This window comes from Apodemus sylvaticus, chromosome 1 (genome assembly GCF_947179515.1).
Source record: "Apodemus sylvaticus chromosome 1, mApoSyl1.1, whole genome shotgun sequence".
Classification (NCBI taxonomy): domain Eukaryota; kingdom Metazoa; phylum Chordata; class Mammalia; order Rodentia; family Muridae; genus Apodemus; species Apodemus sylvaticus.
In genome coordinates, this window is record NC_067472.1 from 156,855,936 (window position 1) to 156,870,844 (window position 14,909).

Below are 14,909 nucleotides of genomic sequence, written 5' to 3' on the forward strand. Positions count from 1 at the left end.
CCTCCCCTTGGTCATGATCTTGTTAATTCACAGGATTCCTGCTGTTGGGCCACAGTTGCACTGTGGGTGATCCTTTGCTACTTGAGGTCACCAAATTCCTTTCAAGAAACAACTTAATGGAGAGTTTATTTCATTAGCCTTACAGATTAACAAGAAATCCAGCCCATTGTGTTACAAAAGACAAGGCTGCAGGTGCGTGAGGCAGCTGGTCACTGTCTGTAGTCAGGAGGCAGAGAGCTGTGCTATTAAACATCAGGACACGCCTGTGACATACTTCCTCCAGTAAGGCTCTTCGTCCTGAAGTTTTCCAACCTTTCAACAGCGCAAGAAGTTGGGGACCAGGTGTCCAAACACATGATGTTTTGGGGGCACATTTCATATTCAAACCACAGCATTCCATTCCTGGCCATCTTACAGTGCAAGATGGATTTGCTCCAGCTTCAAAAGTTGGAGTGCTCATGGATACCCATCAGCTTAAAGCACATTCAGTGCAAGCCTAAAGACCTGAGTTTAATCTCTGGAATTTATGGTGAGAGAAGATAACTGACTTCTAGAAGTTGTCTGTTGACCTTTACGGACACACACACACACAAGCATACATTTTCTTCTTGCTCAGGGATCTGCAGTTTCCCGATACCTGCCTGCTGACACAGCCTGGGGACTCCTAATTAAACTGACTTCCCACTTCCCAGCCATTAGACCTTATTTCCCTCGTTGTGTTGTAGATTATCTTTCTCAAATTTCCCTGACAGAATCCAGAGCAGAGAGAGAGAGAAAGTAGCAAACTGAACATGGCCAGCAGACTGGATCTGGTCAGGAGACAAGCAAAGGCAGAGCAGAGAGGGAGATGCGTAGGAGTGAGGGAAACTGGGCGGGAGAGCCCAGTTAGAAGGAGAATGAATAGCTAGCTGTAGGGAGAGAAGCTCTGGAGCTGGGGAAGTTTAGGACGGGGAAGGAGCAGAGAAGGTGGACTTGACTGGTGTAGTGGCACTTGAGACTCTGAGGGAGGCTGGAGGCCAGGGCACTTTGTTATGCTGATAAACACCACCCAACGAGAGCCCTTTGTCCTCCTGTGGGTGATAAGGGAAATGGTTCCTTTAGGTAGAGAGGAACTGGCTTCAGAGCACCTGAGGAGTGCTGGCTTTTGTCTAACCACTAGGTTTTAATAATCACCTTAAAGTCCAATCTAAGGGGGAAAATCGCTTTGCATTCACACAGCAATAATAAGTAGAATTTAAAAGTCCCCATGAGTCAGGAGAATAGGGTGGAGAGTCCCAAGAATATTTAGGTCGTGACTTATTTAGCCAAAGAACACCAATCTGTGAGCAAATTGTTTGTCTTTTGGGTCAGTCTGGGTTGGCTGAGAAAAAGCGAAACAACCCACCCAAACCCCACTTTACTACTTTAGTAGCATCTCAGCCATTGATAGACTAAAGATTACTGAATAAGCAAGATAACACTCAGTCTTTTTTTGCTTAGTTTTTATGTGGAGAGTTCTCTAAGTATCATTGTGAGTCTCTTACTTGGTAATACATATATACTAACTTTTTTTTAAAGGTTGAAAAATTTTAATTACACACTGTAAGGCGCCATAATTCATCAAAGAATGATACCCAGGACTCAAATAGTATGTAAACGCAGGGTGTTTTATTCTGCAGAAGTCTAGCATGCTGGGGTCTCTCATTACCAAGATAGAAAGACAAATCAAGTATGTTCACAGGCCACCAAGTGTGCTCGAAGGCCTGATTTAAAACACATTAGGGGATTCCAGGGTAGGTGACCCTTATCTTAACCCATCTCTAGGGACATTCCATTACCAGGTCATGGGGGCTGGAAACCTGTGGGGTTAAATGGTGGACCAGTTCACTGCCCCAGGGCTCCTGCCACTGGGGAGATAGGACAAGTAGTTTTGACTACACTTGCCCCACGCTGGCCCTGGGCGGGTGTCAGGCTACATGAAGCCTTGGGACCTCGCCCTGGGGGATGGGAATCTCAGTCTGAGGTCCCGGGGCTGCAGGAGCTAGCTCTCGTTTCCGGGCCTGCAGAGAGGCCAGGACTGTCTGGTTCTCAGGTTCTTGAGCACCCAGACGCCTGCTGGGTGCCATGAAAGAGCTGGGGTCCCAGGGCCCAAGGGGAAAAGAGCAGCTTGGCTGGGTGGAGGTCATCATGGCTGGGAGCGCTGAGAGGCCTTCTACCTGAGATTAGACCGGCTCTTTAGATGAAGGCCTGTTCCTTGGCTCCCTAACTCTAAACCAGATCCCAACGAAGAGACAGTCCATGGTTTTAAGGCAATTATTGTCGTGGTGGAGAGTTGTGATGAGTAAAACCATACCCTACTTTCTCAGGAAGGGCCTGGGGTTAAATACTTTTTGCAGGGAGGAATGTCTAGAAAGGAGAGCTTAATTGGTCAAGTCCTTCAGGCATTTAGGTACCTCTTTAAAATGGAGATCTGTCTTGAGGCCACATGATCAGTGGTCATGCCCTGTACCTGTGGATGGGCTTGGGGCGTTGCCCTTATGTGTTCAAGAGTGTGGCAAAATGCCTACCATTTCTTGCAGGGTTATCCCCTGCGGGGTCACCTGCAGAGACACCGGGGTTTAAACCTAGCTCAACCAGAAACCAGGCCACCTTTCACAGACCCACAGAAACTCTTGCTAACAAAGTAGCTCAGGAAGTCTGGAAACCGCTGCTAACCCATTGTCCTTGCCTCATTAGGCCCTGTGAGGCCTAGACTTGCCTGGAATTGCCCATTTCTTGGAAACAAAGATCTAGCTAGGCCTAGTGTTTAACTGCCAATTTGAATCCTATCATGGAAACAGCTTAGCTTTCTCAATATGTGTGTGGGTGGTGGCGGCGGTGGCAGTGGTGGTATGTCATGTACGTGTGTCTTCAGAGGCCGGACTAGAGTTACTGACAGTTGTGAACTGCCTGGTGTGGGTGCCAGGGATTGAACTTGGGACTTCTGCAAGAGTAGTGTTCTGAATTTCTGGGCCATCTCTCCAGTACTTATACATGGTTTATAAGCCTTCTTCCTAAGGCTGGGGGATGTATCAGTTAGTAAGAATGCTTGCTGTGCGGTTGCTGAAGCTCTGAACTCATATCCTAGTATCCATGTGCAAATCTAGAAATGCACACAAGTATCTGTAACTCCAGAGCACAAACAGGTAAACTGCTAGGGCTTGATGGCCCCACCCTAACAAATCCCTATAGATATATGTGTACACATCACATACACACACACATACAAAAGCACATACCACTATAAGCCTGCTTTCCTGATATTCTTCTCACTTTTTTTTTAATAGGTACTTCCTACTTAACAGACATTGTGTGGTGGGCTGGCACAATTGCAAGTAAGTGGTTTGTATAGTAGATTACAGTCTTCTTTTTTTTTTCTCTAAAGTCATCACATGGGTGGGGATGGAGAAGGCAAGATGAGTGTGGCTTTGAAGATCCTCTCATACTTCCCCTCTCTGTACTTCAGACTCACTCTTTTCCTGTTGTCCTTCCCTTTGCTGAAAGAGGGTACATGGGAAAGTGTGGGATGCTGACCCGGGAGAAGGAGGCAGGGGGCTCCAGCTACAGATCAAACACATGTGCTAGAGCTTAAATCATAAACTATGATTTTTAATAACCAGGTGGTTTGTCATACATGGCATTTTAAGCAAAATGCTACTTGAATGAGGGTGATTATGCTCATTGGGGAACCCCCTTTTACACTCTGTTTGAGTAGTACACTTGGGTCCTGTACAACCCAGCTCTAGACAGCATCTCATACTGGGCCAAGTCCAAGGTCACTGGAAGGCTCTTGGGAAGCTCTGCCCAACTTGTCTAGGAAAGATTGCTCATTGGGTATAAAGTGGCAGTCAAAAGCAGTTTTGTACCTTGGTGTACTGCTATAGTGTGCACAGAAACTACTGTGTATATCATAAAAATAGTTTAAAGTTTTTTGAGTGTTGGCACCATGAAGCAATGAAAAACGTTTGCATACATGCATATATCCAAGTATTACATGATACCAGTGTACTACTTTTATGTTGCATCCTGGCCACAAATAAGTTTAAAATGTAAAAGTTGAAATATTTTAAGGTAGAATTTAAAGAGTATGAATATATTCAGTGTTGTACTTGCTACTGTGATAATGCTGGCTATTTCCACAGAGTGGAGACTACTTCCTAACCAGTGAAGTTCTGCCTTTGGGATCTGTGGGCACGTAGATTTGCTTCCTCAGAAGTGGGGCAGAAGAAGCCCTTTCAGAACAGAATCTTGCAAAATCTTGATTGGTGATAAAAAAAAAAAAAGGAATTTTATAATGTAACCTTGTGATTCTCTTGACAGTGGCTGTTGGCCAGATTGGAAACTTTCTAGCTTACACTGCGGTCCCTACAGTCCTGGTGACTCCCTTAGGTGCCCTTGGAGTACCATTTGGGTAAGAACTGACATTCTGTTTTGATATTTAATAATCAGTTTATGTAAGAAAAGATCATTTCATTATAAATGTTTCTGTTTAAAAAAATAAAGTAATACTTTGTTTTTTTAAGGTCTTAATTGTGGTTCATAATTCTAGAGGCTACAAAGTAAAAAATTTGGTAACACCCCCCCCTCTTCTTTTCTTTCTTTTATTCTTTTGATATGTAGCCCTAGCTGGCCCGGAACTCATTATCTAGACCAGGCTGTTCTTGAGGTGGTCTGCTTCTACCTCAGGTGCTAAGACTAAAGTTACATAGCACCACATCTAGTTAAAGATTTATTTTTTTATTCATTTTATTTTATTTGGTTTTTTAAAATAATTCTTTTTATTTTTAATTATCTGTATATGTAAGTGGGTATGTATACATGTAAGTGCAGGCATCCTGGACACCCTGAAGAGGACTTTGGATCTCCTGGAGTTAAGTGATAGGCTGTTGTGAACTGCCTGATGGCAGCCAGTGCTGATGTCAGAACACAGAACTGAGCTTGTATCCTCTGGACAAACTGCATGTGCTCTTACCAACTGAGCTGTGTCTCTCCAGCCCTGGGCAACCCCATTCGTGAGACTGACAACTATGCCAAGGGGGCCATCCAAAGAGAACCCCCACATTCCAACAGTTGATTCCGTGGCAACAAATCCATTCCCTAGAGCTCCACTAATCTCAAGCCTTCCCTTCCTCCTACCCTCCCTTCCTCCCACCCCCGCCCCTTTCTTTTTGGAGATAGGATTTCTCTTTGTAGCTCTGGCTGTCCCAGAACTTGCCCTATAGACCAAGCTCTCTGCCTCCGAGTCCTGGGATTAAAGGCTTTAGCCTGGTTTAGTTAGAACTGCAAATCAAATTTCAGCATTAGCATCTGTGGGGACAAACTCACAGCAGTCCATATTCTGGTCTCAGGGCCTCCACTGCCACTAGGCATGCATGTGATAGACAGACCTACGTGCAGCCATTTATAGAAAAACAAGTAGGTAAAATATACTTGATGTCTACAACGTTAATAGAGGGTGTGAATGTGATAAAGGCACGTGATGGAGATGAGGTCAGGAGGGCGGTTTCCACGGCTGCACCAGTGGCCCTTTAAGAAGGAAGGACCTGAGCTCACGCATTTGCTTCACCCTGCCACATAATCTCCTCCTCTAGGCCACGTGAGTACGATGCCAAGCAGATTCCAGTGCTGTGCCCTTGGATCCTCCGCCTGCAGAACTGCTTTAAACTAAGCTCTGTTCTCAGTGAACTACCTAGCTTGGGATATTAACTCACAGCAACAGAAATGGACTAAGACAAGACTGTAACCACTAAAACCAGAAACAAAATAGGGACATTTCTACAACTATATAGAAATGAAAATAATTATATGGCATCAGATTAGGTAATTTAGGAGAAATGGCCACATTCCTAGAGAGCCTACTGAAACTTTTTCAAGAAAAAAGAATACAAATTTCTAATTTTTAATTTTAAAAAAAAAAAAAGCTCCAAAAAAGTAAAGGCAAGGAACAAAAATATTCACTGATGATTTCCGTTTTGGGGGAATTTTATGTATGCATGTAATGCATTTTGATCCGATTTCCCTTCCCCCCTCTTGTCCCCTCTAGTGCCATACTTCCCAATGCTTTCCTCCCATCTATATACACTCTAGAAAAAAATCTAAACCACCCACCAAGTCCACTTGATGCTCCCCGTATGTGGTGGGATGTAGTACCATCTCCAGGAGCATGCCTCCATGCAGCACAGTAAGAAAGCGGACTCCTGTTTCTGCATGAGACTTTATGAGCCCCTCCTCCATCCATGTCGGGACTTTGCCTGGCTTGATTTTGTGCAGGCCTTGTGCAAGCAGTCACAACCACTAGAGTTCATGCATGCTATTAACATAGCTGTTATGTCACGTAAAACCTGTTTCTGTACAAGACGATCAACCCTTCTGGCTCTTAGAATCTTTCTGCTTCCCGCCTCTTCTGCAGTGACCTCTGAAGGAGGGGGTGTGATCCACATGTTCCACTTAGATCTAAGCATTCCACAGTCTGTCTCATAGTCTCTGCACATTGATAAGTTGTGGACCTTGGTATCAATCACCATCCACTGTAAAAAGAAGCTTCCTCCCCTTCAAGGATTGTGAGACTCACTTATGGTTAGAAAGCCCAGAACGTAGGAGGCGGTTTATTATTACGTCCATTTAGCAGAGCAATACTACAGGTTCAGCCATGTGCAGTTGTTGGTTTTGGTTTTAGCTCAGCTAATTCTTGCAGGCTTGAGTTCCATCTGTGGTACATAAAGTGGTTGGTTAGTCCCATAATCTTTTCCACTATTACTCCAGTGGGCATATCCTGCCAATGCCAATCATTATTGGAGCTCAAGGCTCACATCTGTGTAAAACTATTTATTATTTCTCTTTCCCTATAGAATTCATAGCACGTTTTAATACTAATGGCTACTGGGAGAGGTAGAATCACTTTTCTTCAGAGATACTGGCCCTGAGTAGACCATGTAGACGGTTTCATCCTGTGTTCATACAGACAGTGTTAAATGTTCTCAGATGGTATTAAATTAAAGGGAGGGGAGGGAAGGAGAAGTGTGTAGGAGGAAGAATGAGAACATGACATAGGGAGAGAAAAGGAGGGGGTGGGGGGGGAAGGAATTAGAGAGGAGGGAATAGAGTCCAGTATACTGAATCCAAGTACACATGTATGGATATTAAATAAAAATATTTAATAAAAATTAAAGTTTTATATTCAGTAGAACCAAAGCAAATAAAATAGAATAAATTTCACAAAAAAAGGGCAGTCATACTCTGAAAACTATGAAAGTCTTTTGCAGTCTTCAAGCAGATGCTAGTGCCAAAAGTTATTCTGAGTATATTTAAAGGAGATGCAGTAAATGTTCCATATTTACAAGCCAGGAAAAAGAATATTACCATGGTAGTTCTCTTATTAATCTGTAGGTTCCACACAGTTCTATCAAAATCCCAGCTGAATTCTTCATAGAAATTGGCACACTGTTCCTAAAATTTATATGCAGATGGAGAAAACTTTAAATAGATGAACAATCTTGAAAATATAAAGTAACTGGAGGAGTGACACTTTCTAATTTCAAGTCATCTTTAAAACCCAGTAATGAAGCTGTGTGCTGTGCTGTGTACCTGTAAGCCTAGCACTTGGGAGGTTGAATTTGGATGCTGTGGTGTGCGCCTGTAAGCCCAACACTTAGAAGGCTGACTTAAGGAGACTTCAAGATTGAGACGAGACTAGACTTCATAGTGAGCCCTCATCTCAGATAAAATAAAATCAACGCTACAGAAATCCAAACCTAAGACTGGGTTAGGGTCGGGTATACAAACTGATGAAAATGGGATCGGGATTTCAGAGGTACGCTTACAGTCTTATACTTAATTTTTACCAGAAATACTGAACTAACTCTGTAAGAAAGACCAGGCTTTCAAAAACTGTGCTCAAGGGCTGGGGCTGTAGCCCTATGTGTCCACCTTTGCCACATCTACTCAACATTGTCCTGAGCACATGCAAGGTCCTGAGGTTGATCCCAGCATTACCAGACGAAGAAACAAACCAAAGGGTGCCAGCCAACAGGACATTGGCATGCAAATATTCAAAGTCGTTGCTTCTACCTCACCACAGAAAAAGGAACTCAAAATCCATCCAAGAGCTAAAACTGGCAGACTCCTAGAAGAAAACAGGTTAAGTCAGTATAATTTTTAAATCAAGCAATGGGTTATTTAAGTATGATACCAGAATCACATGAAGAAAAAAAATAAACCAGATACCAAAATTAAAATCTCTATTTTACAGAGAAGGGAAGGTTGGAGGGAGACTTGTTTGGGATGTCTAGGATGAGTGGCAGGATGGAGTTGGGGTAGACATAATCAAGGTGCATTGTATCTTGTTCTTGTATGAAGTTAATAAAAAGAATAAATTTAAAATAAGTAGTGATCTAGTGAGAAGACTTAGCAGGTAAAGACAAACGTGATCTTTACTTCCATCAGGTTTGCAGCCAAACCTAATGATGACCTACATTCAGTCCTACAGTCCACATTACGTAAACAAACTTCTGTAAGTTATCCTCTGACCTCCAAATGCATACTATAGAATGTTCACACACGCACACATACACAACACACAAATAAACATTTTAAAAACCAAGTTCCAGAGATTGCTGTCAAGAAAGAAAATTCAGATTAGGAGAAAAATGTCTCAAATTATGTATGTGATAAGGAACTTGTACTTCCTATTATCAAGCGCTTCTAAGTCATCAGTAACCAACTTTTACATGTGGCTATTGCATTCTGGTCTTTTGCAGTGGGGTGGGAGGTCATCTGGCCTTGTGGTCCATGCTCATTGTCTTGCTGCTTTTGTTCGCGGCAGACCCTTTCAACCATAGCACAATCTGACAGTTGTCCCAGGTGAACCTGGTTCTGTTCTATTATCCCCCCCCCTTCTGTTCCTGATTCTTTGGGCAGCAACGTAGACTCTTCCCTTTATTACTTTTCTATTGCTGTGACAAAACACCTTGATCAAGTCAACTTATAAAGCAAAAAGTGTTCACTTTGGCTTACAGTTTCAGAGGGTGAGAGTCCACAATGGCAGAGCAAAGGGATAGTTGAGAGCTCCTTTGTTGCTCTATAAACAGGAGGCAGAGACAGCACTGGGCATGGTTCGAGCCTTTTGAAACTTCAAATCCCTCTACTAGTATCACACTTCCTCCAGCAAGGTCACACCCCTAATCCTTTTCCAAACAGTTCCACCAACTAGGGATCAGGTAGTCAAAAATATGAGCCTATGGGGCCTTCAAACTATCCCAGCCGTGATTTAAGATATAGGCAAGTTTTGCCATGGTTTTCTTATTAGATTATGTCAGCAATGCAGTTTATTTTCCAAACCGCACTGCTAGGCCTCCTTTAGGACAAAACTGTAGGCACAGTATGGTACACTGTATTGACTTTACACAAAGTAGTGTAAGACAGGAGGTGGGGACTGTGTGCAGGTATTCAGAAAATGATACTCCCAAGGGCGGTGTGTTGACGGGGCGAGCCTTCCAGCCCAGGTCTCTTACCCGTGCCTTCTTGCCCCTGGTCTGTCTAGGTATCTCTTATTCTCCTTATTAACAGAGTACAAGTTAAGGATTTCTCAGTTCGCTTATACGGCTGAGTACATGTCTTCCAAAATAAATGTAGTCTTAACTGTGTGCCCCTCCCAGTACTTGAATAATTAGGAAAGGGGAGCCACTGACTGAGTCTAAAGAGTCGAAGCTCATCACCTTACCCAGACGCCCTGATCATCTGCTTTTCTAAGGGCACCTGAAGAGATGAACTGATTCCCTCAGAAGTGAAGGTTTTTGTCCTTCGCTTACTGTGACTCCAGGCTACCTCCTCCCGGAGCTGAGAGGAGCCCTGCACTAGTCACCTGCAGCCACATACCTCTCTCTCACTCTCCTAGGAAGGCAACGTTTAAGTTCCAACCATATGGCCTTAATTTTTCTTTAATTTTTTTCTGGGTTTTGTTCTTAAGTATTTTTAATTAATGTTTTTAGTTGGGACCCAGAGTGGTGGGTTTCATCGTGACCCTCATGCATGGACTTCGTTCTTTCTCTACCCACTAGCGCCCTCTCCTGGCCACTCTGCTCGCTGGCCGCTCTGTCTCCCGAGGGCAGTCCTCCCTTCTGCCTTTTGTGGTATTCTATGCCAGTTCCAGTTCCCTCTTCCCTCGCTTTAGATCTCCTCCTTCCCTTTCTGATGACCTAGTTTCCCAGTAACATCACAGGCTGGAAACTGCGTTAATGCCCAGCCAGACATTTATGACGTGAATCACCTGAGCTTGGTGGCTCGTGGGGACGAAAGCAGAGGCCTGCCGTGAGTTCCAGGCCAGCTGGGGCTACACAGGGACCTTCTGTCTCATTGTCTTTGTGTCCCTAAAAATTACAAATGATGATACACACTAAATGATTTTGGGTACTTTTTCCCATCAACAATTTGTTGTCAATTTCAGCAAGAATGAGGGACATTTCTTCTGCTTTTTCATTAACCTATAGCCTTAGCTTCTATGTGAATCCTGTCTGGGAACTATTTGTCAAAGTAAATAATCCAGTATAGCCATGAGCCCGTTGCACCCTGATCCCAGATGGTCATGTCCTCTGAATATCTTCGGTAATAATAACAGCAAATTAGGAATGACCTAGCGGAAGCCCATCTTTTTTTCTTCTCATTTTGGTTGTATGCTGATGTGGTAAAGGAAAAAGAGACGAACACATTGATACTTTATGAATTTATACACTACTTGTATATGAAAATACTGCAATGTTTTTTAAGTTTCAGATGTTAGTGAAAAGTAGCCGTCCATATTCTGTCTTCCATACTTTGGTTGCTGGGAGCACCTCTCAATTTGTTTGTTTTTTGTTTCGTGTGTATGCATTTTATTTGCTTTTTTATTTTATTTATTTATTTATTTATTTATTTTTGTTTTTTGAGACAGGGTTTCTCTGTGTAGCCCTGACTGTCCTGGAACTCACTCTGTAGACCAGGCTGGCCTCGAACTCAGAAATCCACCTGCCTCTACCTCCCAAGTGCTGGGATTAAAGGCGTGCGCCACCACCACCCAGCATATTGCTTTTTTTAAGTAAAGAAGAAATATTTTTATTTTTTTGATCAATAATAAAACCTCTCATATATTTTCTATCTATAAGATAATTAAGATATTATTCAGAAGTATGAGTTAAGATCTTATAATCTACATATTGGTTATGCATGAAAATGATATAAAAATCCAATTGTGCTGAAAAAAAAAGCTTCTATAAGTGTCTAATGGGAAGGCTAGTTTTTGTATCTGTAAAAAGTCGATGCTGGGCGGAGCGTACCTGTTGCTGAGCGTTAAAGCGTACCCAGGGCCCTGGGTTTGATTCCCAGGCCCAAAATACAAATAAAAACAGTTTTAAAAGCTCAATGAAAATAAAATACACCTATAAAGAAAGTGCAAGTCTTCTAGACAAATATCAACTATTAGAAACAAGTTTGATTTAAACTGCAATGATTTCTTCTATTTAATTGAAGGTCCATCTTAGCTTCTTATCTTCTGAAGGAAAAGCTCAACATCCTGGGCAAGCTGGGGTGTCTGCTAAGCTGCGCGGGCTCCGTCGTGCTCATCATCCATTCCCCGAAGTCTGAGAGCGTGACCACGCAGGCCGAGCTGGAGGAGAAGCTGACCAACCCAGGTGACTCCTAGCAGGGCGGCTAGCGTGCTTCCTGAGGGAGCCAGACAGCTCACACTACCACTGTCCTGACGCTTTCTGGCAGGCGGGTGGACAAGGTCTGCTCTGATTTTCCACTACAGACCTTGGTTGTCTGTCCATTTTATGTGTGCACATCAGCTGGCTGTGTGTACAAGCCTAGCCCAGTTTTCAGAGTTTGGTTTGATTGCCTGGAGAACTCATTTTGAAGTTAGCTAAGACCTTCCCTTGAGTATTTTATGCCTGTGGTCTTAGCTGCTTTTCTGTGGCTACACCAAAACACCATGGACATGACAGGTTATGAAGCACAGCATTTAACTGAACTTATGATGTGAGAGCTTAGGGTTAAGGTCCCTAATAATGGAACAGAGAATGTTGATCAGAGGAGCTGAGAGCTCGCAGCTTGACCCTCCACAGGCAGGAGGCGCAGAGACAGCAATGGGACTCACATGGGTTTTCTGAAACCTCAAAGCATGCCTCCAAGTGACACAGCTCCTCCAACAAGGCCACACCTCTTAACCCTTCCCGGATAATTCCACCAACTGGGGATCAAGTATTAAAATATACAAACCTGTGGGGGCCATTACATTCAAGCCACCATCTCTGCACACATTTCACATTTTAATATTTCCTCATTCTCATAAAATTCAAAGTGTTTTCTGAGTCTTGGTATAAAGACGAAGGCATTAAAAAGTTGACAGCTCTATGGACTAGGCAAGGGTGCCCCGAAAGGCTCATGCGATTCCAGAGGAACAGCTCTACAGGTGACCTGTCCCCAAGCTCGGAATGCCGCTTCGGCCTTTGCAGGCTAAATAAGCCTTGCACCTCTGAGGCCCCTTCCTTGGGATGAGTGTGAATGACTCTGATGTGTTCGTATTCCCACTTATTCATACATTTGTAACTTATATAATTATGCTATATTGTTTTTACCTTTTAAAAAAAGATTTATTTATTATTATATGTGCATACACTGTAGCTGCCTTCAGATACTCCAGAAGAGAGCGTTAGATCTTGTTACAGATGGTTGTGAGCCACCATGTGATTGCTGGGATTTGAACTCAGGACCTTTGGAGCAGCAGTCAGTGCTCTTAACCTCTGAGCCATCTCTCCAGCCCTATTATTTCTATCTTTGATGTGGCTCTGTACACATGAGTACGGTGTCCGTGGAGTCCAGAGGTGTCACGCCGTCCTGGAACTGCAGCTTCACTCCGTGGCAAGCTGCTCCATTTGGGTACTGGGACAAACTGGGGTCCTCTGCAAAGGCAGCAGGAGCTATGAACCGCTGGTCTGTCTCTCCAGCCTTGTGTATAATTAACATGAGAATATTTAGAAAATGCAAAATATAAAATTATATGATTCTGATTACTTTCTTAGGTGAAAAATTTTAATTCATTTTTCCCCTTCCACCTCCTCCTGTTCTGCTTCTTTTTCTTACTCAGGGTCACAATATATAGCTTGGCTGGCCTGCTGCTTGCTATGTAGCATAGGTTAGCCCCAAACTTGTTGCAGCCCTCCTCCCTCAACGTCTTAACTGTTTGGATTACAGGCATGTGACACCACGCCCAGATTTATTCCGTTGTTGTTGATGATTTTAAGATGTCTTTAAATATATTTATTTATTGAGAATTTCATAATATGTATACAATGTAATTTGATCGGCTGGAAAGATGGCTCAGAGGTTAAGAGCACTTGATGCTCTTCCAGAAGAGTGAGTTGTGATTCCTGGCCTCCAAATGGTAGTTCACACTCACATGTAACTCCAGTTTTAGAGGATCTGACTCCCTCTTCTGGACTCCTCAGGCACCAGGCATGCAAACAGTACACAGACATACATGCATGTAAAATATCCGTATGTTTTAATCTAAAAACAAAACAGCAACAACAAAAACAAAAAAGAATTTACTTGGATGAAATCTGCCCACATTCCTTTTCCTCCAGCTCCTCCCATATACTCTTTACCCTCTCAACTGTATGCACTTTTCTTTAACCTACAGAATCCACTCAGTGCTTCATGCTCAGTTTATGCAGGGCACAGCTCTTGTGCTTGCTCTCTGTCTCGTCTGTCTCTTTGCCTCTCTCTCCCTCCCTCCCTCCCCACCCCTCCTCTCTCATCTAAAGGTACAAAGAGCACAAGTAGTTTTTGCCCTAGAGGAAATTTAAACCACCACGTAATTATATTTCCACCCCCCCTAATATACAGTGCCTACCAGTCAAAGATGGAAGGTCAGAGAAAATGTTTGTAATGGTATTTAGAGCATGGTGGGCCTGGGGTGTGTATGTCAGCGTTAGAATGTCGAGAGCCTGCTAAGATGCACAGCACTGCAGAAAGAGAAGGCAACACTTAGTGGCTGCAATGTCCACACTTCTCAGTGCTGGCTGCATCACTTCAGAAAGTGAAAGCTCATGCTTGGGGGGAGGCAGGGTGGGGGTGGGGGGAACACATACACTGTTTTAGTTTATGAAGTGCCGGGAGCCAGTCCCAGCAGAGAGGTTCTTTTCTTCTGGGGGGGCGGGGGGAGCTAAGACTTTGTCTTACAAAGTTCTGGGGTAAGACTTTGTCTTACAGAAAATTTACAGTTGCTGTATAATAAAAGGTTTACTTCTCTAAGTCTAAGTTACTATGCTAATGTAGCTGACCTGCCTTCTGTGTTTCTCTGAAGCCAGAGACTGCAGTCTCAGGCATTTAACACCTCATCCTAAAACAGTAGGAGATTAAGTAAAGGATTAGTTGCTAGAGCCTTTTCCCTATTGTCCAGATGCCTCTTGCTTGTCAGTCTAGGCGGAAGTTAGGAGCAATAAACTTCTTCTTTTTTTTTTTTTATTCCATATAATTTATTTACATTTCAAATGATTTCCCCTTTTCTAGGCCCCCCCCCCCACTCCCCGAAAGTCCCGTAAGCCCCCTTCTCTTCCCCTGTCCTCCCTCCCACCCCTTCCCAGTTCCCCGTTCTGGTTTTGCCAAATACTGTTTCACTGAGTCTTTCCAGAACCAGGGACCACTCCTGCTTTCTTCTTGTATCTCATTTGATGTGTGGATTATGTTTTGGGTATTCCAGTTTTCTAGGTTAATAACCACTTATTTATTAGTGAGTGCATACCATGATTCACCGTATGCTCTAAGAGCAAGAATTGACAAATGGGACCTCATAAGGTTCCAGAGTTTCTGTAAGGCAAAGGACACCATCAAGAGGACAGATCGGCAACCAACAAATTGGG

The 14,909-nt window shown here is 43.4% G+C and overlaps 1 protein-coding gene across 2 annotated transcripts in view; it reads left to right on the plus strand.

The window, feature by feature from the left end:
• Nipa1 (NIPA magnesium transporter 1) overlaps window positions 1-14,909 on the plus strand; it is a 46,615-nt gene that overhangs the window by 19,863 nt on the left and 11,843 nt on the right. For both annotated transcript variants that reach the window (XM_052161612.1, XM_052161622.1), the window contains 3 exons: window positions 3,306-3,353; window positions 4,339-4,429; window positions 11,518-11,678. In XM_052161612.1, coding sequence (XP_052017572.1) covers window positions 3,306-3,353; window positions 4,339-4,429; window positions 11,518-11,678 — 300 coding nt within the window. The remainder of the gene's footprint in view (window positions 1-3,305; window positions 3,354-4,338; window positions 4,430-11,517; window positions 11,679-14,909) is intronic.